The sequence below is a fragment of the Acromyrmex echinatior genome, chromosome 2 (genome assembly GCF_024713525.1).
Source record: "Acromyrmex echinatior isolate Ae372 chromosome 2, ASM2471352v2, whole genome shotgun sequence".
Classification (NCBI taxonomy): domain Eukaryota; kingdom Metazoa; phylum Arthropoda; class Insecta; order Hymenoptera; family Formicidae; genus Acromyrmex; species Acromyrmex echinatior.
Genome location: NC_141853.1, coordinates 532,855 through 559,534, shown reverse-complemented (window position 1 = coordinate 559,534; position 26,680 = coordinate 532,855). Strand labels below are relative to the sequence as shown.

General features: G+C 37.2%; 1 protein-coding gene across 9 annotated transcripts in view; it reads right to left on the bottom strand.

Annotated features, from left to right (window-relative positions):
• The window catches only part of LOC105148601 (uncharacterized), a 344,598-nt gene that overhangs the window by 39,034 nt on the left and 278,884 nt on the right, over positions 1–26,680 (bottom strand). For all 9 annotated transcript variants that reach the window (XM_087402879.1, XM_087402885.1, XM_087402877.1 and 6 more), the window contains one exon: positions 8,610–8,713. In XM_087402879.1, the coding sequence (XP_087259005.1) occupies positions 8,610–8,713 (104 nt within the window). The remainder of the gene's footprint in view (positions 1–8,609; positions 8,714–26,680) is intronic.

The following is a 26,680-nucleotide window of genomic DNA, read 5'->3' as shown; positions in this document are numbered from 1 at the left end:
CTGCGTCGTTACGAGAACGATGTTCTCTTACGCCTCTCCATTTCTAAAATTTCGTCTTTTCGAGTTTCGCCTTACAAGGTCCTTACAAGGTCCTAGCTAGCTCGATATGTGTATGTCTAATCTAATCCGTTGAATAACGTGTAATTCGTATAATTTTCAAATCAAGTACTCAGACAATTTTTGCATAGCTGACATCAAAAACGTGTCATCCTTCATCATATGCGAAAACGCGGAAGTATGATGGAGTTTGCAAAGTTCGGAGTCGTTTGAAGCTTCGCATTCTCAGCTATCCTCATCCCGAGAGCCAAGCGGCGGAGAAATTGAAAAGGGCATCACGTCTCCCAGGGCTTTAATGCTGATATCCGCTGGAAAGGCGACCTTAAAGGGTTGCAAAGGGGGCGGCAAAGACGAGTATATAGGGAAAGGGATAAAGGGAGCGAGAGGGCTGGTAAGAAGCGACTGTGTTCGGACCAACCGACGTCCGACCGTGCTATCGGATCGATAATGTCATAGTGACAAGTACCAGTATGTGTATGCGTGCTTCTTATACGTAGGACAAGGTTATTCGAGTTGGTTTGGAGATTGATGAATTTAACATGTATATAATAACTTATTACAAAACGTTATCTTTTTTACGTTCGATAAAATATATTCAAGAGTACTTTTTTTCTCGTATCTAATAATCATAGGACTGCAGTAACTATATATTATAGTTTCTTTTATTCCGCAATAATTTAATAATTACATATAAGTGAGTATGTATAAAAAATCAATAGATTAGAAAGAAATGTTTATACACTGTTTTTTATAACAATTCAATTAATTGCAGGGAATAAACAGGTAGACAAGAGATGCTTATAGAATGCTAATTACATATAATTTTGAGATTTATATAAAAAAATCGACAAGATATGAAAACAAATATATAGTAAAAAATATTTTAATTTGCTATTTTTATTTGCAATTTGTTATATGCAGAGAGAGAGAGAGAGAGAGAGAGAGAGAGAGAGAGAGAGAGAGGGGGGGAGGAAAGAGATACGTAATTGATTATTATAAGGTTTAAGTGCAATATTATATTGCCGCTTTATATTGTCACAATACAAGTGTTAGAATTATTTTTTTCTATTATAAATTCTATAAAATGTTAATGGAAATTTTGCGCAATATTTCGTGCGACTCAAGGCAGTTCGATTTTATATATAAGGCCAGCGAATCACGAGTTCTTATTCAACGAGGACGGCAGTAAATCTGGAAACGAACCTGAAATAAACTGTCCGGGACTATGATCATAATAATATGCCTCCACCGACGCCGCCGCCAGATTGTTACGGGTAACTGGAATTGCCTCCCCGAAAAGCGGTCCGCCTCGCGCCGTTCTTGGATTACGATGCAATTTCTCGAGCCTCGCACTGATGACGGCCCTTAAAACTCAAGGACTCTCCCGCGATTCGCTTCATGACGTTATATGTACAGCAGTGTGCACGCCAATGAATTCGAACATCGTTCTCCCCACGAGTGTTTCTTGTGTTATTAAAATTGCGTAATAAATAAGTTGAATTATAAGCATGCTTTGACATATCAAATTTGATAATTTCAAAATAAAAATATTGAGATGAATGTGAAAGTTAATATTTAATTTTGTTATACTTTTTTTTTTTTAAGAAAGCAATGTAAAAATTTTCCTATTTTTAATTAAGATATATGTCGCAAGTCTTGTAACATAACAAAGAATTAATAATAATTACTTTTTACGGAAAATCGAATCCTGGCTGAGACAATATTTTTCGCAATAAATTATTATTCGCAGATTTAAGATTCTCATTAACATCAGGTTATTGATATTCTCTTAAAGATGCTTATTAAGCACAAAAAATTATTAAATTGTTTTAAATTTAATATATGATATTACTACTCTGATCCTATTCATGATTGCGTTTCATGATTGAAAACGATTTCAACGTATAGTTTACAGAATTAAATATAAATTCACACAAAAATATTTAAGCACTAAGATTTGACCGGAAAGTAGGAGTCCTTTCATTCAATTAGAATTCATAATAACAACAATATATCAAAAATTATAAATATAAATAGTAGTTAATGACTATAGAAACAAATACAGTTCCTTTTTGCATGGAAATTTGTCGCTGCCAGCACATACATAATAATTTGCAGGAACATGTAAAAACTGCTAATTTCGCTTTCTAACGAGATATTGTCGGAATTTAGGTGTAGAAAGATTTAACTTCTTTTGTAACTCTTAACAATAGTAACGTTACATTGTTGTCACGCTTAGGTTTTGTACATAGTAAAATAAATTGCACAATGACGATGTAACGACACCGACGATGTCATTAAAAGTTACAGAGTACGAGCCTTACTGTCGTTTGTTACGAAAGGTAGTTGTAATGGAGAGGCACGTACGCCGCGTATCGGGTAACATGATTACAAATATATCATAAACTCTCCTCCGATCGGTCTTACCGTGCGAAGGGCGCCGAAAGAGGGCCCGTGTTGGGAAAGAAGGAGCGTGTCCTTCGACACGCGATACACGTGCGTCGCCTGTCGATGCGGCTTTATCGCAGCAAATCACTGCCGCTCCGGCGAAATAAAGACAAAGAGAAAAAAGAGAGCGGGAATGGCCGAGGGACGGGGTGAGAATGAGTGAAAAGGGCACGTAGTACATCCCTCGGCTAAATCGAATTGACGGGGCACGTTCCTTCCATGCCGGCGAAAAACCTTGGAAGGATACGCAGCGCAACGAGCAAACATTGTCCGGCAAACTGTATGATTTGTGCTGAATTCTGTAAACTTTTCGGGATGAAAAGGAGCAAGAACGCGGAACACGCTTCGAATCGGTGGATCTCAATGTAACTTATGAAACCGAATGGCAAAAATTAATCTGAGGGACTTGGCAATCGAGATTGTCTAGAATTTATCTATTCGACGAAATTCACATTCATAGAATTCAACTTTACAGAATGTTTCAATTCATAAGATATTTCTTTAGTTAAATATATTAAAAACTAAAGCAAAGGATAGAAAATTATTTTGGTATTGTAGAAAAAAAAACGCGGAATTATTTTCTGGTAAAATTATTAAGGGTTTAAATAAACATCAATTCTCGAGAGTTAAAGCGAAAATAAAATATTGTTTAATACTTTTGAAACAAATAATACTTTTCAACAATTTGAAATAAATAATCGGACATATAATTTTGAAAAAGAAAAAGTGAAATATGCGAGATAGGTTTTTATGAAATTAATTTTGATTGCAACAAACTTGTGTGTCTAATAAAACAATGTTATTGTAACTATGTGTAAAACACATATATATGTATGTCTGATATATATTCAATATGAAGAAATATATCCGATATAAAGGAAATATTACAAATTATTACTAGAATTGCCATCGATTTCCAGATTCTTTACAATGCGATCTAAGATTTATTAAAAATTTTTCCGCCGATCAATTCTAATATCTGTAACTTTCAAAGAAAGGCAGATACGCGGATCGGAAAATTTCGAGATTCCATAAGGACTCTCTAAAATGAAGAAGAATCAGACTGAGCGCAAAAGCGCGGAAAGGCGGGGAAAGGGCTATCGCGATATCGTGAATCGCCAGTACGGAAACCGCCCTAGCAGCCCGAGACAGCCAGATATCTCGGAATGTTTTACAGCTCATTAGGCAACAATGTGTTGTTGCCAGGGTGAATTATATCGGGCATGAGACGCCCGTCAAGACAAATGGCTCGAACCGGAGGTAATTGTGGGCTTTTATTAGCTCTGGTTTCTCCCGTTGGCTGCGAATCGCGCAACGCCGGGAGACGCCAGTGGCGCAGCGACAGCAACCCTTCTAACTCCTCCTGCTCCTTTCGTCCCTGCATCCACCTCCACCCATCTTCTCCACCCCGCCGCGCCGCACCGTTGCTTTCGACGGTGCGTAATTACTCGCGTGACAGTAATGCGGGAATGCGGCGAATCTCGCCTCTCTAGTGCCTGCAGAGTCATCCCCCTGTATTCAGTTTCTGCGCTTCCTGCGACGCAGTCGTCGCTTCGTTCATAGTCGTTACTTCATAGTCTCCTTCGACTTTTAATCGAGTCGATCGCAATGGAATTAGGAAAAATCTCTAGAGTCACGTTCGCGAAAATTTAATGGTTATAATCCCTCGACTATGCGAAGCCCGCCAATTGCATTATAGAAGATTGAGTATCGGTGAGAGAGAGAGAGAGAGATTCGTACTTTTATAAGATATCAAACTACAAATTAAATTACAATTTTGTAAAAGTTTTATCATAATAAAATAAATTTCTAAAAATAATAACGTATATGATAAAAAATTATTATATATAGCGCGATAACAAGGGGAAGTTATCATAGACAGAATCGTTGAGCGAGACAGCGGAGTTAGCGACAGGAAGTTGTGGAATAAGATTGTCATTTCTCATGTGCCCTCTCGCTCTTTTTCGACAGCGAGCGAAACCATGCCCGTTTTCGAGGGAAAACTACAGGCTTTTGAAAGACCATATTTTCACGACGAGAGAACCGCTATCCACACGTTATTACGAGGTACGAGTCGCTCGCTACATATGCGGGCCAAGCTTGTCTCCCTCTTTCGCTCGTTGCCCCGCGACTCATGTATTTATGCATTTCCACCGACTGGCTGCTCCTTGACTCGCATTCACGCATACATGCGGGCGGAAACTACGTCGAAAACACGCGTAAATCGGCCATATTTGCCTCGCGCAATAAAGAAAAATAATATAGTTGATATATGTATATATAGAGATACAAGGAACTTGAATTTCTTCAAAAATGGCATTAGCAAGATATACACATAAATATACTGCACGTAAGATGTCAAGAATAAATTTAAATTGCAATTATAGCCACAGTGTGACGACGACAACAAAGAAAGTTTTTCATATTATGGATTAGAAATCGATTGTCATGTGGTGGTTTCTGCCAGACATTCGTGGTTGCCTTTTATTATACTAGAGCCATATTTACTCATTGCATTCAATTCGGATTCACTTACGGTATGATTTACTCGACGAAGGCGTACCTGGAAGCTGGTGATGGGAATTTATTGGAGGCAGAGGTTGCCCTAAAAGCCAAAGCGCGATGCGCAGAGGCGAGGAGAGAGAAAAAGGATGGACGGAGAGAGAAACTGTGGTAGGGACAACAGACTAAGGGAAAGGAAGATAAAGGGTACGTCCTTTCCTCATATTCTGTATCCTGCATGGCTCATAAAAGTTTGTAAGGACGTCTTCCGAAATGCAGATTTATCATCATTCTTTTGTCTGTGAGTTTGTTACTTTTTAGAATCCTTCATGATTATAAGTAACAATATTAGACATAAAGCGACAGTATAAATATATTAAATATCGCGCATTTTCTCTTACAATTAATATTTCATTGAAAATTTACATAATTAAATATATACAATAAATTAAATTAAATTTTAAATTAAATTAAAATTTACAATTTTAATTAAAGATATTCTATTTGAAATTTTTTTTAACAACAAAGTTAAAGAAAATGCAATTTATATAAGTTGCATTCATAGTAATGAGTTTCTTTAACTATATATAATGATGTTACAAGTTAATAAATGGGCACCGATATATTTTCGGAAAAATATCTACAGAAGAGAGTTTATGGATAATTTATATCAGTTTGGGGCGAAAATGCTTTTCAAGAATATACATTATATAAGCAATAAAGTATATAATGTTCCTTTATTCAGCAATATTGAATTTTTATTCACCTCTTGTCGGCCATACAGATCGGTTTAGCATTATTGTGTAAAATATATGCAATTTAAATCAGAATAATAATTGTATTTATAAACATGACTGATTCTAAATCATTTGTTCCTTTGACCTTTAATTATAAATTATCCGATCTTATATATTTCCGATTGACAACAAACAAATAACTTTTACATTTGTTGAATAACATTTCTATTGCACACATTATTCAAGATATTTTATATATTTTTTAAACTGTCAAAAGTATTATTTAAATATGTCAATAGAAAATATAATTTTTTAGTTCCAATTGAGGAATCGTACAAATAACAAATAGATAATATGAATTATTTAAATAAACTGCCTCACGCTCACACGTATTTTCTAATAAATATATTAGTTCGTGGTATGTAAGCTTATGTAATACGAGATTAGTATTCATATGAAAATATAGAAGAGAGCGAGAATAGTAAAGCAAAAGGAGCATTAGTTGGATTTGCCAATTTACGCGCGGAGCGAGATTTCGGTCGATCGACGGGGACAGAGAATGCCACAGGGTGGAACAGCGGTTGGGCAGGAAGAGAGAGAGAGAGAGAGAGGACAGGGGATAGAGGACACAACCCCCCATGAACCCGAACATGAATTAAAGTTTTAATTTCTCTAAATCACTGTTCGCCCTCGAGCGCTTTCCACCAGACGGTCCGTTACTTATAGCCTTTGCCCTTTTTACCGCCTTCTTTTTTCCCATTCGCCTCGATCTTACCGACGACGGCCCAACCCTCGCCAATAGGGAGAAATCGATATGCACTTATCCGATGACTCTTGAGACCCCGAATAACGAGTCCTCCCTCCTTTCCTTTTTTTCGTTTCTCTTTTTTCCTTTTCTTTTCCGTGCACTTCCGAACGATAAGCAGAACCATCGGAAATTGTCCGACCTCGAATATTTCGGTCTTGCCGAGAGATTACCGGAGATTTATATATATATATATATATATATATATATATATATATATATGTGTGTGTGTAGTTTGATCTATATTTACTCGCAAGAATGCACGCGCCACAAATCTCTTCTCTCTACACAAGTTTGTTTTCTTGCTCCGACATCTGTACGTCTTCGGTATACATTCGGTACTTTTTAAATATAAGTTACGATAAAATTTCTCCAGAAAAAAGCTGAGCTATCTAATTATCTTTTTTACTAAAAAAGATTTTTAAATTATTTATGTACAAAAAATATAAAAATTGTCAAAGATATCAATTAACATTGTATCTTAATTACTGTTATTTTTTCGATTATTATTACATGAGATTAAAATCTTCTTATACTGTGTGAACGAGACAATTTATTTTGACTTATTCTACTTAAAGCTTACAAATATTTGTACACGCTATTATTTGTATACTGCGCCAATCAATTACACTAAATAATTTGAAATGGCAATAATTGCACAATGCAAACAAATTCAAAAATCGCTTAATGCTTGGTATCGCGAAATGCACGCGGTGGCAATCCCGTCGTTCGCCCGTGTTTTCGAGCCAAAAGGGAGAAATGGGGGTTGTTCATTTAAAATCATGACGTCGGTCGGAGGGCGCTAGCACGGCGGAGGCGTTAGTATTAACGTTAGGTACCGCCGGTCGGGCCACCTACAAGAAGTTCGCACAGCCTCCTCCTTCTCCCATCTTGCTACCACCCTGCTTTCCCTACCCGGGTGACATATTGTTTCCATTCTGCTCTCTCGGGCTAAAGCGCAATAAAAAACTGGCATAAATATCACCTCTCTCTCCCCGTGCATCTTTCTGCGTGGCCCCTATACCATCTATGCGGTGCTATGGAAAGCCGAGCCGGAGACAGTAAGAGAGAAGAAACGCCCGATAACGAGGGTGTAGCACCATACGAGAACACCATTGCTGTATTGCAGGGCTAATTTGCCTGAGTGGCTTTTTGGATCGCGGAAAGGAAGCTGCAAGGTTCCGCGGTCTCATCCCTACATTTACCGTGGCTTTTTATTTTCTTAGATAATATAGAGATATGAATCGCTGTATTCTTCGTTATGCACATAGCAAATTATATTTAATATTTTTTTTATTATATAAATTTCAATGTTTTTTTAGAAGCTTTTGTAAAATATTTTATGTTACATATTGCTTATTTGCTACAACACAATTTAAAAAACAAAATTGTTTTAGAAAATAAATTTCAATGTCTTTGAGTAATAAAATTTTATAATATTAATTTTGAAATTTTAGTGTAATAACTGTTTGTATAAAGGAATAAAAATATGTTTTTTTGAAGTATGTGTATATTTTTTCTTTTTTCTTTATGTGTCAGTTTTTTTTTCGATAAGTAACTAAAAAAATTACAATTTTTTAATTGTGTCATTACTAAGCGATATGTAGCCATACGATAATTAATACGCATATCTGTAGTTTATAATTTCAAAGATTATATCTTAAATATTCATGTGTGTCGTGTTTGTTTCATTTTTTAAGTTATATTTTTACGTTAAAAGTTAAACAATATTATTTTAATAAAGTAAAAAAAATTGTGCTAATTTAGGCTACTACATTATAGAAATAATAAATTATATGTCAACATATTGTTCTACAAAATACCTTGATTGTATTATAAAGGTAAATTTCATTTTATCCATAATAAAAATGTATTATTTCGACGCGCGTCTCTTCGATCCTAATTTATTATCTACACACAGAAGGAAAGCAGAGCTATTCTAGTAGAGGTAGATATCAGATAGAGATGTTTGATATTATCCATCTTGATAACAACATCTGAAGCACCATATAGCAGACGGCTCTGAAATTTATGTTATATACATATTATATTTTACTTACAGCGTAACAGGTTCTTCGGGGCTAGATGGCGAGATGGAAAGTGACATGGTAGTAACGGTCAGGCATGATCGTGATGTTCCCGGTGATCTGACTCGATCGTCCACCTGCAACAAAATGAACGCAACACGGTCATTCGTGACACTATGATTAATTGATGTCGCCAGTTTCTCGTCGCTGAAAATCATTTTATTTCTGAGAATTCATTGCAGTCGCTTTAGCGGCTTGCGAATTCTTCCACGTTGTGACAGGGGGGGAGGAAGCGTGGAGGAGGAGAGGCCGTCGAATTCTTCGTGCGATACTTGCTACCGTCAATGGGGAATTGAGCAACAGGTAGAGCAGACATGTCCTCGAGGCATCATGCTCGGCAGAGCACACGCGTGATTCACTGCATAAGTGAGTTATCAGAAGCACTTTTTTTTCGCTTCTCTCTGCTCGAGCTCAAACGATAGGAAAGCAAGATTATGCATAAGATACGTCGCGAACTCTTTCGGCTATATTTACTAAAGATTAAATAGTATAATATATTAATAAAAGCTGAAATTAAATATTTTTATCTTGTAAAAATGTAGACTTGCTCAAAAAGTTCCAAAATAATCAACTTTTATATACATATATAAATTTATTTCGTCTAATTCATTTTATAGTTATATAGTATAGCATAATTTTTAACTTATATTAAAAGATTGAGATTTTTATATATTTTATTTTATAATACATTTCTATATATTCTTATTATAGAGCACAGATTAAAAAAGTACTACAATTTATTAAAATTGTACAATTTATTTGTGATCCACATAGTAAACCGTCACTAAATTTGTTGTATTATTTTTGAACTTCTTCTTCTTCTTCTTCTTCTTACGTTAGGCCTCAGGGCTGTGTTACATCTCTCTTACTTGTAATGCGCACGTTGATTATTCAATTGCCACGAGCATATGGGATCTACAGTTTTATTGCCGATTGTGAACGGCGGATTTTTCGAAAGGTGGGCAAGGATACTCTCGGGAGGTTGCCGGCTTTTTTCGAGAGGAGACACGAGCGTAAATATTTTAGTTCTTACTAGAATCGAACCCGGAATCTTTGGCATGATAGATCAGTGTGCTGTCTATCATGCCACGCTTACGCTCATTTTAAACTTGATTTAGAATAATCTATAATTTTTTCATAATTTTGTAAATTTGGACATTTTGAAAATATGTATAAAACATCCTTAAATTACTTAATTATTGCATTGAATAAAATATATGATAATAATTAATGAGAGCTGATAAAACGTACGATTACATGCAAGAACTAATGTAAATATAATATAGGATAGAGGCTTTTTTGTCCATTTTTTGAGATAATGTTTATGTTTCTGAAAACAGCACATGTTGATTATTTAAAGGTTGTGCTTGTGTTTTCAAGAAGCAATCATGACTGTATAATGTAATTATAAGCACATCACTGTAAAGAGATATTGTTTGCTATTTTAAATTTTCGTATTACTTTAAAGTTGAAACTGACGGAATAATTCCGCTCTACCCTACAATTTATACATCCAATGTAAATCTCAAAGTTCAATCTGTGCGATTAAAAGAAAAAAAGCATACCCTGCACAATATTCATTACTATATTTAAAATCTATAAAATTCCGAATTGATTCAACAAAATATATCAGATAGAAAATGTAGTTCTTTTACATTCTACACAGTGATTGTAAAATGACTGTCGCAATTTTCAAGGGATTAATAATGAGCGTGGATCGTTCTGCGACGATCGCAGGGAGAAACAAACGTAGCCTCGGGCAAGTGGACCAGACTCGCGGCACAACCGACATCAATCTGAACGAGCAAACTGCACCCCTAACGATCCACCGAGTCATATAAATTTTATTGCCATTTCATAAATCTCCGACGACCACCGCGAATAACCGTCCGAGAGCTCTCCGAGAGATTATCAGGAACGTATAAAGTTGCGAAACGTCGCATGGTTACGGTTCGCTCAATCGTCGTTCTGGACGTTTCCGACGTAATTCTCAAGTGCGATTGCGAAAACTTTCGCGAAAATATAATGATAATTATCACTCAACTTAAAAAGCGATCAAGCTGCTCGGATGATTGGTATTTTATACTGGGCCCTGAATTTTACGTTTGCGTAATGTCGCATAGAAGAGAATGTTGAAATCTAATAAATTATCGTCATCATTTGTTCGCGTTTGAATCTTTATTAACACAAATATAATACGCAGACAGATCGTATGATAATTTCTTTGGACATGGCTGATAAAAAATAATTATGTAATTAGTGTTGTCAATATTGATAAAAACATCGTCTTTTAATTATTATATTAAAAATTTATTCGAATAATATAAAAATGTTATATTATTTAATAATATAATTAATAGTTTCTATTTTAGTCGTTTCATTTTGTCTTATACATGACTATGTGCACATTACATGTAATGATTTTAAACAATTACGTAACGGGATGTTAAAAATATAATAAAAATAAAAAGTTTTTTCTCATATATCAAAACTTTTCATTTTTTAAATAATCTATGTAAATGTTTAACATACGTATGTGTTCACGATAATAAAAATAATTTTTAAATATAAAATATTAAAATTTCATATTCTTTAACATTCTTATTAATTTGTAAGTTTCACATTTTATATATAAATAATTAGCGCAGTATACTGTACATTATATTACATTTAATAGTTAATATACAATCTCAACTACACAGATATTTGACAGATATTATTTTGCCAATATTACAAGTTTCGGTTTCTCCATCGTGACCGACGACAAAAGATGATTCACGTCTGCCACCAAGAAGTGTGTATTGCCTTTAATTAAGAAAAAATGTAATATGAACGAGAAAACTAGACGAGGTTACGACGGCTCCCTCTCCTCCTCTTCTTGAGCCGCAGGGGTCGGTCGTTCCCGCGACCACGGAGGGTGGAACAAAGGAAGTTATCGCCGCGGAATTTTTATGTCGACGAGAGAAAGAAATGTAAATCAGGTCCTGGCGCTCTCATTCTTCGCCGTCGTGGGCCAAGAAAGGATGAGAGAAAACCAAAGAATATAAAAACGTCATCATCTTGTCAAAATATCGAAATGCGCTCACCAATTAACACAAAAAACTTATACGCTCGCATGCTTATATGTTTAAAAAAATATCAATATTAATCATATTGTATATCATAAAACATAGAAATTTATATCATACGTAGAAGTGTATTGTCTATTCATATTCGCAAAGTATCATTTGGCAAAAAATATATAAATACCAATTTTTTAATAGTTAGTTATCATCCTTGTTATACTTTCTCTATAAATACAAGATTATATACTTAATATAAATATATTTACGATGTAGAATACTGTAGAATTTATATAGCTCGATCCTGCCAACGCATTAAAAGCAAGCACGGCCGAACTGACAATCAGTCATTCAGTCGTATAACGAATGAACGTTGAGAAGACGAGAGGAGATAGAATCGAAATGTAATTAAGAGAGTAAATAATCCGTGCCGAACAAACTCTGTAAAATGGATCAAAGAACTCGCGAGAGCGAGAACGAGCGTGATAGTCGAAGAGGGAACAGTAGAGCTTCGGCGAAAGGTATCGGAGTGAACTACATGGAACCGCGTCTCGTTCTGTCGTCGTTCTATCTAGCTCGAAGCAGGGCAACGAGGGAGGAGGAGAGCCCCGTCGGAGACCCTCGATAAATATTTCCGTCAAGTGACCGGGGTTGGAATTCAAAGAGAGTCGAAAGGTGGAATCGAGAACGGGATGACTTCGAGCTGCCGTCAGGGATGAGGAACGTCGAAAAAGGAAAGGCAAGGCGAGCCCGAGGCCAGTATATTTGCGTTACGTTACATAGTTGCGCGTTTAATCAGCCATATACCCGAAAGGAACTGAAGGAAAAAGACTACGAGAAGAGGGGCATGTATCTCGTGTATCGAGAAAAGAGAAGAGATGCCAGTTGTACCTTCAGAGACATTCAAAAGGACTCTTTATTGGACAATTCATTTATATATTTGTTTAAATTTTCTACAAATCGTGTAAGTCCATTCTACAATTGCGTAAACCTAGTTGTAAGTGATTGAAGTTGTAAGAATTGATCAATCACAGTAAAATATGAGAAGAATATTCAACTAAATATAAAACACACGAGGTATTATTCAATTAAAAATTATTAGATATAATAATATCTTTGTTAAATATTAATTAAAATTATTAAAAATAATAATTTAATTGACTATAATTAGCTATTAATACTTATTAAAATACCGAGAACAATATTTGTTTTTCCATGATAAACGAATAGAATTATTCGTATTATTCGTATGATTCTCATACGTTCGCAAAGAGGAGGAATGAAGAAGACTGGAGAGCAGTAGAGGCGCCTGCCTGTGGGACGTCGATGGTGTGACAGATTGCCTTCCAATATTTTCCACCACATACATCATCGGCAGTCGCTAGACCTTAGTTATATCCCGATGCTCACAACCTCGCCGTCCTTCTTAATTGGCGTTGCCTACGTACTCGTCTCGCCCCGACACCGAAGATCCCTCATCTCGTTAATACGCACACCGAAAATGTTCTTACTCGATGAGCAATCACGTCGAAAAGCCGAGCTCTCTAAATTAATGTACGACTCGCTGATGCGAGGCGCGGTAATACATTGATAATAGAACGAAGGGTCGGTGACAAACTGCCGACCGCACTTTCATCGTCAGGGATGCGATTAGGGAAAAATTCGTCCTGTTTTAATGGGGAGTGAAAATTAAATACCGCGGTGTGTCCACCCCTTAAGTCCGGCCACCTAATAATTCATACGAGGAATGTAAAAAGGGCAGCGTAGACCCCTTTTCCACGAAAAGCTCGAGGAGAAAGCGCGAGGAGCGCGACGGAAGTCAAGGGGGTAGAAAAATACGGGCTCCTGTTTATCTTGAGATTTGTAGCCGCCTTGTTCCCGGTATTTATTGGCTGCTCTCCGGCAGTGGGAATGCCGCAGCCTGACGGACCGTTAAATTTTATTATGTTTTTTCCACCGATGCCGAAATAACGCGTCGTCGGATATGGCCGCCTGCATCGCAGTAAGGATAAATCCTGATCGACCGTGATTCGACATTTCTCTCAAGGATCATAGACTCTCGCGAGTTCTTTGCCTTATTCTCACACTGTCGAATCGCCCTGTCACTCTATTTGCGTGGAGCTTAAAAATATAATTCAATTTACACAGGATATCAGATGAGAATAAAACAATTATAAATATATATTTTACGTTATTTACAATTAAAGCTTTTTTTAATTTTTTAAATTTATTAGTAGATATGATTTATACGGAATTTATGGCGGAAAGTTTCCAAGCTAAGCAAATATATTCACATTTAATAAACGTAGGTTCAAAATGTTAAAAGCACGTTGCAATGTATTTCTATGAGTAACGTCTGCAACACTCGTAATGATGACGAGTTTTCGTCTCAGCGAATTCGTTAGGAAGGTTCGTGAGCACACGTATCCTTTCACAAGTCTGCATTCTGCAATGGTCTAACCGTTTCCCCGTGCGAGGTCATATCCGGAATTAAGGAGAAACGGCGGTTGCAAGCTCTTCATAGTGATAGTTGTAGGCTCGGTGGAAGCTCTTCGCTAAACCAGGTGCCTCATTATCTTAACAAATCTAATCTCGTGGTGGGTGTTTATAAATGTCTTGTTTTCCCCTAAAACGACTTTAAGGACTGACGAGAGAAATGGAGAGTTTCTTCAGATTACAGTCTACTATCCCTTTATTGTTCGTAGAGGTGAAAAACAGTATTTGTTCATATATATATATATATATATATATATATACAAATTTTAAAAATATTTTTTGCCATTTTATTGTACACAATTTGGATTTACTTAAAACGTTCTATCCTCGACTATTAATTTTATAATAAATATTATTAGTATTTATTTTATAATTATCTCTGTGTCTTTTTCTATGTTACTTTCTCTGCCTAATTGATAAAGCACAAAAATTGACATATAAATAATATTGTTAAAGATATTTCATATAACTTTCTCATACTAAACAAGGTAAAACGTTATAATATTAGAATATAAATAATCAGATGTATAACATGTACTCCGCGCACGAATCAGCTAGATTCCTAGCTTAAGCGGTGCCTGTAGACACAGAACATGGAGAACACAACGCTGGCATTCAAGGAAGGGTAGGCCTCTGTTATTATAAGATGAAGAATACAGCATGTCGCAGAGACCCTGATCCCTAAAGAGCAATAATACGAATCTTCTCTTGATTTCTCTTCTCTCTCTCTCTCTCTCTCTCTCTCTCTCTCTCACTTTCTTGCAGTTATTAAAATTGTCAAGACACGCGTAAAAGTTAATTCAAAAGCTAATTCAAGCCTTTATGATAGGCTGTACTGTAATCTTCTTCTTGATCCTTTTAAAGATCTTGGATTACTCTTTTTCATGCGTTTCATTAACTCACTTTATATTGTAAGAATAAAGTGTCTAAATGCCATAGAATTTTTTTTATACATCCGTATAATTGCTTCTGCTATATAATTTTATGTTTATATATTTTATGACTGTTTCTTTAACTAAAAGTTTTATCTTATATAGTTGTACTAATAAAAGTTATCGGAAATTAATATAAACTAGAAGCACAATAAAGTCGTTTGTTGTTATTCGTCAAATAACATCAACTTGCTGTTTGAAAATATTTCAGCATAGCCTTTTTATTTCGAATGTATACGCAAATTATTTTATTTTGAATTAAATCTCGTTTTTATAAAACGACATCTTCAGACGTCATGAAACAAAAAGCTTACATCGCAGTGAACTCTTTCTCTTAAATTTTCATTCGAATCTCGTACGAAGAGGTTACATCGTGGGGCTCGCTTCATCCTCGCGAAACCCAGGCTCTTCCATTCTGTCTCGTCTTGGGCATAATTTGCACACAAAGTACTAAGGAGTAAAGTACTATGCGGGGTGCCAGCACCTTATACGTATCCGCGTTGTACGTGTGGGCGTTATGTGTGTATCAAACCCGAAGACATTATGCTAACACCCTTCCATGCGATGGTCCTTTAGTTGAGATGCGTCTGCCTTAGGTTCTCATCTTTAATAATCGATGTGAATACAAAATCCTTGAATTAATTAATTATTATTATGTATAAAGTTTCATTTATTATGATTCTTGTAAAATTCAATGAAGAATTTCATACTCTGAAATTTTCCTTTAATTACAATATTAACTACATATAATGTTTTTTTTTTAACTTCAATCACACATTAATAAAGACATTGTATTATTTTTAATCAACGTAGATATAGAACATTCTTCGTCAATTAATTAACATTGATATTAATTCCCTTTATCTTTTAAAATTCCATCAGTTTTTCGTTATAAAAGATTTTCTCTGTATCAGTAATTGGAATGCAAGGACATTAATGGCGGAAGCAGCACGGACCGCATATATGTATGAATAACGACCACCGGCTGGCTCTAACGAAGGAATAAGGAGGCATTCTTCCACCAGGTAATAAAAAGCCTGTCACGTAGCGGTGGCTCCGCCGAGGACGACCGCAATGAGAAAGTGTGGGTAGCTAGAAAGAAGGGAAAGAATACTGATTCATTATTCAATCTGGGTCGAGTGATTAGCATGCGCCAGTGCTCGACGTCTTAGTCCTCGGATCCTTCTAAATAATGTAAGGCGAGCTGCTAGCCCAAACCACTTTCGTGATGGCTCTTTGACTTTTCTAGCATCGTCTTGAATATATTTCCAAATTACGCACATTTGGTTACGGATAATCTTTTCTTGTAAACATTTTAAATATATTGTGTACATAAATATCAACATAATCATAATCGTCTGTTTTCTTTTATTTTCTAATATATTTCCAAACTAAACGTTTAATTACAAGTAATTAACTAAAAATTTAGTCTCTTTTTAAAACAACCATTTCTCAATTTTAATGATGATCTTTAATAATATTTTTAATTTCTTGAATATGTACATACATTAGAATTCTTTCCTCATACAAAATGTATGTCGTTTTAAAAACATATTTTTTGATTATCTCATTGCTGATTATAGAAAAGACTAATAATACTCTCTAATCCGTCCATGAAAAAATATCGTTGTCTCGAATCTCAAGGGACAGAAGAGAAGAAAGGGCCGAAGGATAAAACATTTTTAATGTAATTAAATGGGAATCTCTGCGGTGTTCTGCCCCGACGTCACCGTTACCAACCTCCTCCCTCCCTCCCTCTCCCGCCTCTCCGTCCCTCGGTTGACGGTGGTCTCGGCTTGAGATCTGGATGTAAGAAGGGTTGTATTCAGCTTGCCTCCGGGGCATGTTAATGCACTCCGAGATCTTAGCACTTACACTCCAACACGCCCGTCCTCGTCGTTGTCGTTCTCCTGCCTGCTTTTCCATCCCCAGCCATTTTCTCTTTCTCTTAAACTACCCCCAACCCAAGTTTCTGGCGCCTCTAGAGAGCTTTCACGGACGCCGCCTTAAATCCGGATCTCTGTGCGCCTTTGCCTCCCCCTCCCCCCTCTCATCTCTCTCCTTCACCCCCTCAAACCACCTCTCGTCAACCTCGAAGCTCGTGTATTCAACTCTCGAAAGCTACCGCAAAATTTTCCTTCCAAAAGAAGTATTTTTATGAAAATTTTACTCTTGCTTAAAGATCTCACGATTTAAATTTGGATTACTGCACAGTAGTAATCGTATCCATCGCTTAAATAATCTTGGTACTTATTTTTATTACTTAGAAACGTTAGTAATTCGTAAAAGATAAGGATACCGCTTAAGAGATAAAATATTATTGAAAATTAGAATGTTCCAAATACTCTGCACACTTGTCAGTTTTAATAATAGCAACAAATTTTTCTCTTTGTAAGCACGAAGAAAAACTTTTGAAATAAGCCGTCCTTTTGCCGTTTGAAGAAGTCTGTATTTCTGCCAGTAAGAAGCTTTTAAGAGAGGGAGAGAGAGAGAGAGAGAGAGAGAGAGAGAGAGAGAGAGAGAGAGAGAGAGATGCTCCACAGTAGAATAGAAGTGAGGGAATCCGCGGAGAGAAATCTTAATTAACGAGAGCATTGTTCCAGTCGCGAAAAGTCGCTGAAGTACCAGTCACTAGAATCGAGTGTGATTTTCGGCATGGCGCGTAGTCGGGGATGATCATTTCAGACTGAGAGGATGAGAGGAGAGGAAAAACACCGCTTTTCTCGAGGACGATGGGCGCCACGGCCACCGGTAGTGGTGCGCACAAGGGCACACAAAGCCCTTGACGGATGGGTAGCCACCAGGCTGCGGCGTAACCCCCACGATTACGAGTGACCACCTGTTGAAGGTCCTATACGCACCTGTGTACGCACACACGACGCCCCGCACCACGAATACAGACGGCATTTCCATCCGTGGTGGCAAAAGAATGGGTGCGTAATAATATCAGTCTACTTCCGGATATAAACTACTGGAAATAATTGGTGAAAACCCGATAGATTTATACAGAATAATAATCTATGCGAATAAAAAATGTATTCAATTCGAGACGAAGGAAAAGGGCAAAAATAGATATAATAATTTGATGAAATTATGTATAAATATGCAATAATAATTTTTGATCTAAATTTAAGTGCAAAGATAGTGTTATTTTTATTATATTCCTTTCTCAGACTTAAACGAATGCATTCGACGATTAACGATACTCAATTGTACGTCTGTATCTGTCGCCATGAATCAGGTTCGTCGAAACAACCGCTATGCGGATGCGTTGAAGAGCTTGGATGTATCACTGAACACGGAAAAGTGCTTCGGCGTTTTTGCACGGTCGAGCACTCGTCAATCCGGAGATCGAGAGCATGCGTGTGCGTGTGTGTATGTGTATATTTTTTTTTTTATTCTTGGTCTCTCTCTCCCCTCTCTCCGCTTCAGTCACAGCCGTAAAACGCGACAGGGACGCTTTATTTCCACCCCCGTCGCGATCGTTCCATTTGTTTCGCAGCCGGCATTGCATGCCTCGCGGCGACGAGCTTTCTCTTTCCACCTTCTCTATTTATCTACCTCCCACTGCCTCTCTTTTTCTCCCTGCCTGCCTCTCTGTCACCCTTGGCTCTTCATGGCAGATCCGAGCAGTGGACGAATCGACTCGACGTTATCTCGACATATCCGCGAATACACGTTTAATGCGCGACGCCGACGTATTTATTCACCGGCGTACTTTCCCCATTTTGACGAATGACGCGCCATATCGCACGCTACTAGTCTGAATGCCGTGTTGTCCGCATGATTTTTTGCCAGCAATACGGGAGGCGAATTCCGTTTTCTCGGGGAAAAATTCAGCGTGAGTAAAAGAATAATTAAGAATTTAGAAGCAAAAGTTATGACAAATATAATTTTAGCGTTTGTAATTTTTTGTGTCGCTTTGCAAAAACTAGTAGTAATAAAGACAAAAATATAATTTCGCAGATATTACTATATATATATATATATATATATATATATATATATAAACATCAAGGACGTTATCTTTTGCCGATGCATACATAATTTGCAAATTTCATTTCTTTGAACTAATTTTTGATATTTTGTTGAGAATATTATTGAAAAAAGTATTTCAATCGGATATAAAATCAAGTCGTCAGCATTAGAAAGCTGCTTAAATTTTAAAGAAGACGCGAAGCTAAGAAAGATCGCAAATGCGAAGTTCTCTTGGCAGGTACTCATTAGCAATCCAACATCGTGCCATCCATTACGCATTCCGATTCCACGTTAACCTTCTCAGAATTGCCCCAAGCCTTTCAGCTTCGTCTTAGGTTCCTCGATAATCCATCGTCACGTTGAATCATCTTGTCAACGCAGAAGTTTGAGCAGGAGACATTTCATATTACTTCGCGATAATTTTTACGACTATTGAACGAAAATTACACACAATTAGGCATATTCAAATTTATATATTTTTAGAAAGATTTTTTTTTTATGGTATAAAGAATTTTTCTTCATAATCCAATACAAAATTAAAACACGAAGTTTGGCAATGGCGACTATTGTCAAGGAATAGCCGCGGCAAGAAGTAGTCTATAGCGGAAGTAGTACGAGTCAAACGAGCGTCGGCCAGGCGAGCCTTTTCAACTTCTTTTTTTGGCGGTAAGGGCGACCGCCGCTTAAAGTGGCGGCTCGCTAATGATAGTCCAACCCTTCGAGGACTTCGCGACCCGAACCCTCTCGAAGCCGGCCTGCATCTGATGGCACTTCAATCCGTTAATTGGTGTACAACTTTTTCGCTGTCTCCCTTCACGTTCGCTCATCTCGCTTCTCTTCTATTCGGGGCGGAAAAAAATTTATTAAATTAACCGCTGACCGAGGCGACGTTGCCCCGTAACTTTATTTCACACAGGACTCCACACAGTAATCTTCATGCCGCTTATGCGTTCGTCGTGGATATTTAACGTTTTACTCGAGTCACTGACCGCTGCTTTCGACATTCACGCTTGAGGGAACTTTAAAACTCATTTAAACGCATGGCGAGTAATTTTTACGCCTTCTTGGATACTCAGAAAGCGAATTAGCGATTTATGATCAGGTAATAAGTCATTTCCCTTTGCATGTTAAGCATTATTTTATCAAATAATTAATTGCTAAATCTATTCTATAATTTAACTAACAGTTTTTTAATGTACACGTTTATATAATTTTTAAGAAAATTAATTAAAAGTACATTGCATAAAAATAATGAATTATTTTTTGTACGGAAATACGTTTATAGATATAAATATATATGTATATGGTTTGTGAAACTTGTATAATCAATTATAAATAATATTTATTTAAGATCAACGAGAAATACAAACCAGATGTAATATAAAAGATTTCGTGAATCGATTAGAATCAATTCGAATAAGAAAGTTTAATGTATTAATAGTTTTTAATACAAAAAGTTAAGAAAATTATATTTAGTAAAAGCGAATCTTGATGCTTAATAATATTTTTGGATTAATAATTTTAATAGTTTTTATATTCAAATCTTTTTATTATTAATGCTATTTCGTATATTATTAATTAACAAGTATTTTCACAGTATGATTCAAAACACTATGACAACATTATATGTATACATAGCTTTAAACGTATTCGGTCAAAGATATACAGCAGCTGAAGTACGATTTAGCATAATTACTTAGCAAGTCTAACTGCAACGATCGACAGGACGAGGGATGAGACTTACACAGGTCCAAATGGCAGGAGAGAAAAAAAAAAGAAAAACGGAAGAGAGATCACCACCGGTATTCAAATCGATTACACAAGAGCCAATGTAAAAATTATGCAAATGTCGTTTACAAGTGAATGGGACCCTCGCGACGAGCGAGGTTACAATTAGGCAGGAGCCAATTCAATATCGAGGGCCATTCGAGGGAATATTCAACGGAATGGTATTAAATGCCGACTGGCTCGTTTCTATAAGGACAGATCGGCGTTATCGTTAGAACCTTTCTGGTATTGCATGTGACAGATGCGTAAGCGACAAGAAATCAAAGAGGATCAGGAAAAAATAAGAGATCTATACAATTTGTAGTCAATCGTAATGCATTTCGTATGCTAGTAACATATTACTGTACCGATATTCTTTCTTGCCTTATTTTTATAGTGTTCTTATAATTTTCGTATTATATTGAATAATTATATAAATAGAGCATAATGTAATTATTGTACTGTATTATTATTATCTACTGCAAACAAATATCGCTCTAATTTGCGAATCGATTCTGTATCTTGAATCGAGATGAAAATTACAAAAGTGAGCGAATTTACTAGAATATTAATAATTTCATTGGTAATTCAATATCTTCAACATCTTCTTTTCACCTTGTTTGAAGATACAGAATCGACCCCCTATAGAAATTATTATATAATACGTTTTTATTGTAACAATATGATAATCTAGCTGAAAAGTTATGCAAATATAATTATGGAATTCAAATGACGATATTAAAAGTAAATTAAAAAATATAGTTTTAATTAAAAATATTTATTTTCATAACAATTTTATAATATTTAATCCTCCTCTTTTGTTATCACCTTTTTGAAAGTGCAATAAATTGAAGCTGCTTTGCACTTATGGCCAAGTATATAATCCAATTTTTAAGTTTATTCACAAAGTCTATTTTTTAAAAAAGCATCTATCAGTGATATTTTTCTACGAGAGTAAAAAAAATTTGTTTTTATACAGTTTTGTTTTATATACAGCATATATATGTCAGTCAGGATATAACGTATTGATATAATAGTGAATATAATGCCGTGGTCAAACCGAAAGTCGAATGGAACTATTTCTTCGTTAAAGCCCGCTTTAGTAGGTTACAACCACGAGTACATCCCTTGAAGAGACCCTCCATGCTTAAAGCATCGATGGAATTACCGGCGGGTGATGAGTTTAGCGGAAGGGATAGACGAGATGAGAGAGGTCTCTTCTCTCTTCAACCCTCTTCATCCCCTTCGCAATCCGTACTGAGGCATTCTAGGCTTTGGTGGGAAACGATGAGCCACGTCAACGCAGACTTCGTTCGACCGACGTTCGTTCGTAATTATAACGATATCTCTGTATTCGATATCGTAAAGTATATCGTGCAATACAAACATAAATCGCAAAAACAGAAACGCGATTGCTGTTTAAAAAAACGTAGAGAAACCCTAAGAAGAAATGTTTTGTATGCCATGTTGGATCACGCTTGGATTAATCGAGATAGGTTGTCGTAACGACGTTAAAGGACGCGGGTGCGTTTAAGAAGCCGAAGGATTCGGCGGATTATGGATTTCTCGCGCCCGCCTTCATCTACATATGTTCTCGTCAGCTGCGCTTTGTTTCCCGAATAAGAGCTCATCACGGATGCAAAACCGGCCATTCATATTCAAAATTTTATATCTCGGCCGCGGAGGGGCTAATTTATTCGGCTTCGATCCCACCCGCGACAAATCCAAACGACGCACCCTTCTCGCTCTTACTTTGCCTCCCCCAAACGCACGACCATTAATAATCTTGCCATTTCTCTTTGCGTTAAAATATTTTTCTTATTAGATTTCCAGTAAAAAGGGGAAAAAAATAAACCAAAAAGTAAGACATAAAGAACATTGATGTGACACAAAATAATGTATTTGTCATGGAAAATGCAGAAGATTCGATTTTCTAAATACGCGGAAATATACTTTCGTTCGTGTTGGGAGCGCACAACGAGCAACCGCGCCGGCGGTGCACCCAGTCTCTCGTCCTGCTCGCTCTGTCTTCCGTCGAAGAGATAATCATATTAGCCTGACTATAACTTGCCTATGCATAAGTATAATACCGTGGTTCGAGGATCCTGGCCAGGATACCGGGCCAGGATCCTCGTATATTTTACGCGTTCTGCTCTGGCCGTGCTCGCGCGCGCGTGCACCCTCAGGACTCTCAGCCCAAACCTGAGAACTCCAACCGACTGCCGTTGGCTGCCACCGGCGCCGCCAAGAGAGAGAAGGCGCGCCAAGAGAGACACTGGGGTTTAGGTGCGCAACGTACAACGTTAATCAGCCTAATTGAATTAAGCACGCGCGACTGTTGTAATTATGACTATTTATAATGATCCCGCCCGCGCGCTCCGCGATTCGTCCCTCCGCGCGCCGCGTGGAATATTAGTTTACGCCGCGAACGCGTCGCGTTTAATGCCTCGACGTCGTCGCCGAGCTTGTTAACGGGGAGCCGACCGAGCACACGACGATACACGGAGTTTCGAACAATCGTCTAAAGTGGAAAGATAAGCCGTGCCATCGCGGCAACCGAAACAGCAGCGGCGGCACCGTGGAAGGTTAACGATAGTTTCTCGTTGCCAGAAATAGACTAGACACAACCGACAAGAAAATTAAATCGTAAACAAATTATACTAAGCGCTCTGTAATAAGATAGAGATTAATTCACTTAACAAATTAACGAACTCGCTTGAATTCGATGTTGTAAGATTAAAACAATTATAATTGTAATAGCTTAAAAGAATCGATAATCTTAGGTTTAAAGACGTGAAATAAATTGTACTGTAAAGATATATACAATATATTATATATTATATATTTTTTTAATTTTAATATGGCATAAAAGAAGAGAAGCGGAACTAGTCTGTAGAATCGTTTAACTGTTGCTAGAGTAGTAAACGGCACATCCTATTTATCTAATCCGCTCTCTTTATCGTTGTAAAGAGGCGACCGGTAATGTAACGTACCGTGATAATGAAAACGGGTGTTAGCCAGGATTTCCGGGTGGCTCGCTCTCTTCGCGCCTTCCTCCCGGGCTCTCTCCATTTCTCTGTACTTCCCTCTCGCGCGAATCCACGCCTGGGCACGCATCAGAAGTCGTACTTCATTAAGTCAGCAACACTTCTTCCAGTGACGTTACTCATCCCTTTGGGACGGGTGCCGCGAGGAGGCGAGATCGAAAGGGAATAAGATTAATTGCATTCCGCGCAGGCGAGAGGAGGCGTATTTTAAGGCAAACCGCCAATGCTCGCTCGTGGAAACGGCGAAGCGACGGGGCCGAACGAGTGGCGAGGGCGAAAGAGGAAGGGCAGAATGAGGAGAGCGACAATACCCTGGATGGAAAGACGGGGACGAAGTCGCGAGAGGAGCGAGAGATTCCTGCCACTGATGGGGGTGAGGAGCGAGCCGAACTGAAGAGCGAGCGTGACTGAAAAGAGGACCGAGAAGGAGAAGACAGCGCCCAAGGCCTTGTTGTATTTATCATATAATTACCATAATAGAGCTCCGCACCGCACTCCGCCACTGCCGACCAATCCCGCCCATGCACCCCGCGTTCTCTTCAGGCCACAACCGCAAATTGGAAACTCTCGAATACATTTTCCCTTCGTCGCTCGCTCGCTCGCTCGTTCGTTCGTTCACTCGCCGCGCTCGAAATTGTTCGCCGTAGGACGTCGGCCGTCGAGTCAGTCGGAAGGATGCTAACGACAGCAGCACGAATACGCAGTCATGGAACGCCTGCTCGGCTCGAGGATGATCGACGTATGGTCATTAGATACAATTTGTCTGCGTAGCTGCATTCTGTCTGACACTAGTCGTCGGAGTAATTATGGCTCGACTTAATCAATAATTGAACGCCGTTCTCTATTTTGGGTCTTTCTATCGAGACTCTAGCTACATACAAATCATTTATCGGAAATTCAACGCTAATGTATAAAATGCATGATATTTTTAGTAGGTAAAAGTTTTAAATCAATTGAATTGTAGATTTGATTACTATTTAATTTTATTATTAATTAACAATCCATTATTTACGTTCAGCAAATTTCATTAAATATTATATATATTATCACGTCATTAAACTGTAGATTGTATTCGATGGTTTAAGTAATACGTGTATATTTACGAGGAGAACCTGCTCATTTTGTAAGAAATGAGATATATATATCCCGGAGGTAAAAATTTTAATTGTCTATCTCTTTATCCAATTATTTCTTCAATTCTCTACCTACGTTAAATATTAGATTTATGTTAAATATTATATTATATAGATTTTTTATATTAATTTTGCTATTCATAACAAGGCTTGGCAATAAAAAATTCTTCAAATATTTAAAAGAAAATTATCAAGAAAATGTCTGAATTACTTAAATTAATTTTACATTTTTTGCAATAAAAAAAAAGAAGAGATAATGTTACAAAGTGAATGCTTGAAGGTGAGTTCTTTAGTTTCTTCGCTAACCGCGAATCACCCCCGACATCACCTTTTGAATCTCTTGGCCCCCTTTCCTGGTCACCCGATGTGCAGCCCGGCGGAAAGATATTGCAGCTAAACACTCGGTTCTTTGATGCCGCCCTAGTCCGGGATCTCTATCCCCGGGTACGTTGGCGGATAATTAACGTTAAAGGTTAATCCCGTGGAGAAAGACGACAGGATAAGAACGGACTGACAGCAGTTCCTCTGCTCCCGTTCTTCTGACAGATATAATTTGATTGGAACCTCGAAAATGTCGAAATTGAGTCTTTCGATTCAAACATGTTTCTTCAAACTCGGCTATCTGAACACATTTGATAATCTTATATTTGATTTTTAATACAACAAAATGAAAAATAAAAGTGAAAGATTTCCTTAGAATATAATACAAATATCAATATTCTTATCTGGAAATATAACATTTTTCATCTCTCTATTATAAAATAATTTTGAGGTATTTATACTCTTTTTAAGATAACAATCGATAATCTCATTTTCTTTCAGAGAATAATGATTCGGAGATATTTTTACATTTTTTTATTGTAAATATGCATTTTGTTCCTCATTTGATTAAAAACAGAAAAAAATTAAATATATAAAAATTCCAAATAAATAATTTAGTTGTTTATTTTAAGGCAATTAAAAATTATACGTGATGTCGTATAAATATAAATTATACGTGATTTCATATAGACATGAAATAAATGCAAGTTCAGCATTTATCATATTTTAAGTAGCAAGTGTATCAAGAGGCGACGGATACGAGCGTCGCGCAGGACGCGTAAAAACGTCTAAATTGCGCGTAAATAATTATATTTGCATATTCATTGAAAGGTAAATATTTAATGCCCATGGAGCATAAAGGGGCAGCGTGAAGTGTAACGTATATGTGAAAAGAGAGACCGGTGAGTTCCTGGAGGGAGAGGTGGATGAGGTGGCGGAGGAGGAGAAAGCAGGAAGAGGGTTGGACGCTGGCGAAGGGTTGGCCAGCCGTGTACGCGCGGCCGCCGCCACGAGCTGACGGAAAAGGGGTTGAATGTACATCGCGGCTCGTCGGAAATTTTAGCTTAATTTTACTTAACTACACTGGACTGCCCGTGGGCGCCCGGCTGCAGGGACAAGTGTTATTTTTGTAATTCCGAGCGGCGCTAATGGGAGACCTCGGCTTAACTCCGACCGACCGCCAACAAAGAGGGGTGTTTACCACGCGCAATGAGTATACGGCCGCGCGGGGGTAGTAACCAACACCCCACCGCCTCCGCTTGTTACAAACGCGAAAAGAGCTCGACATTAGTTGACCGACGGACAAGA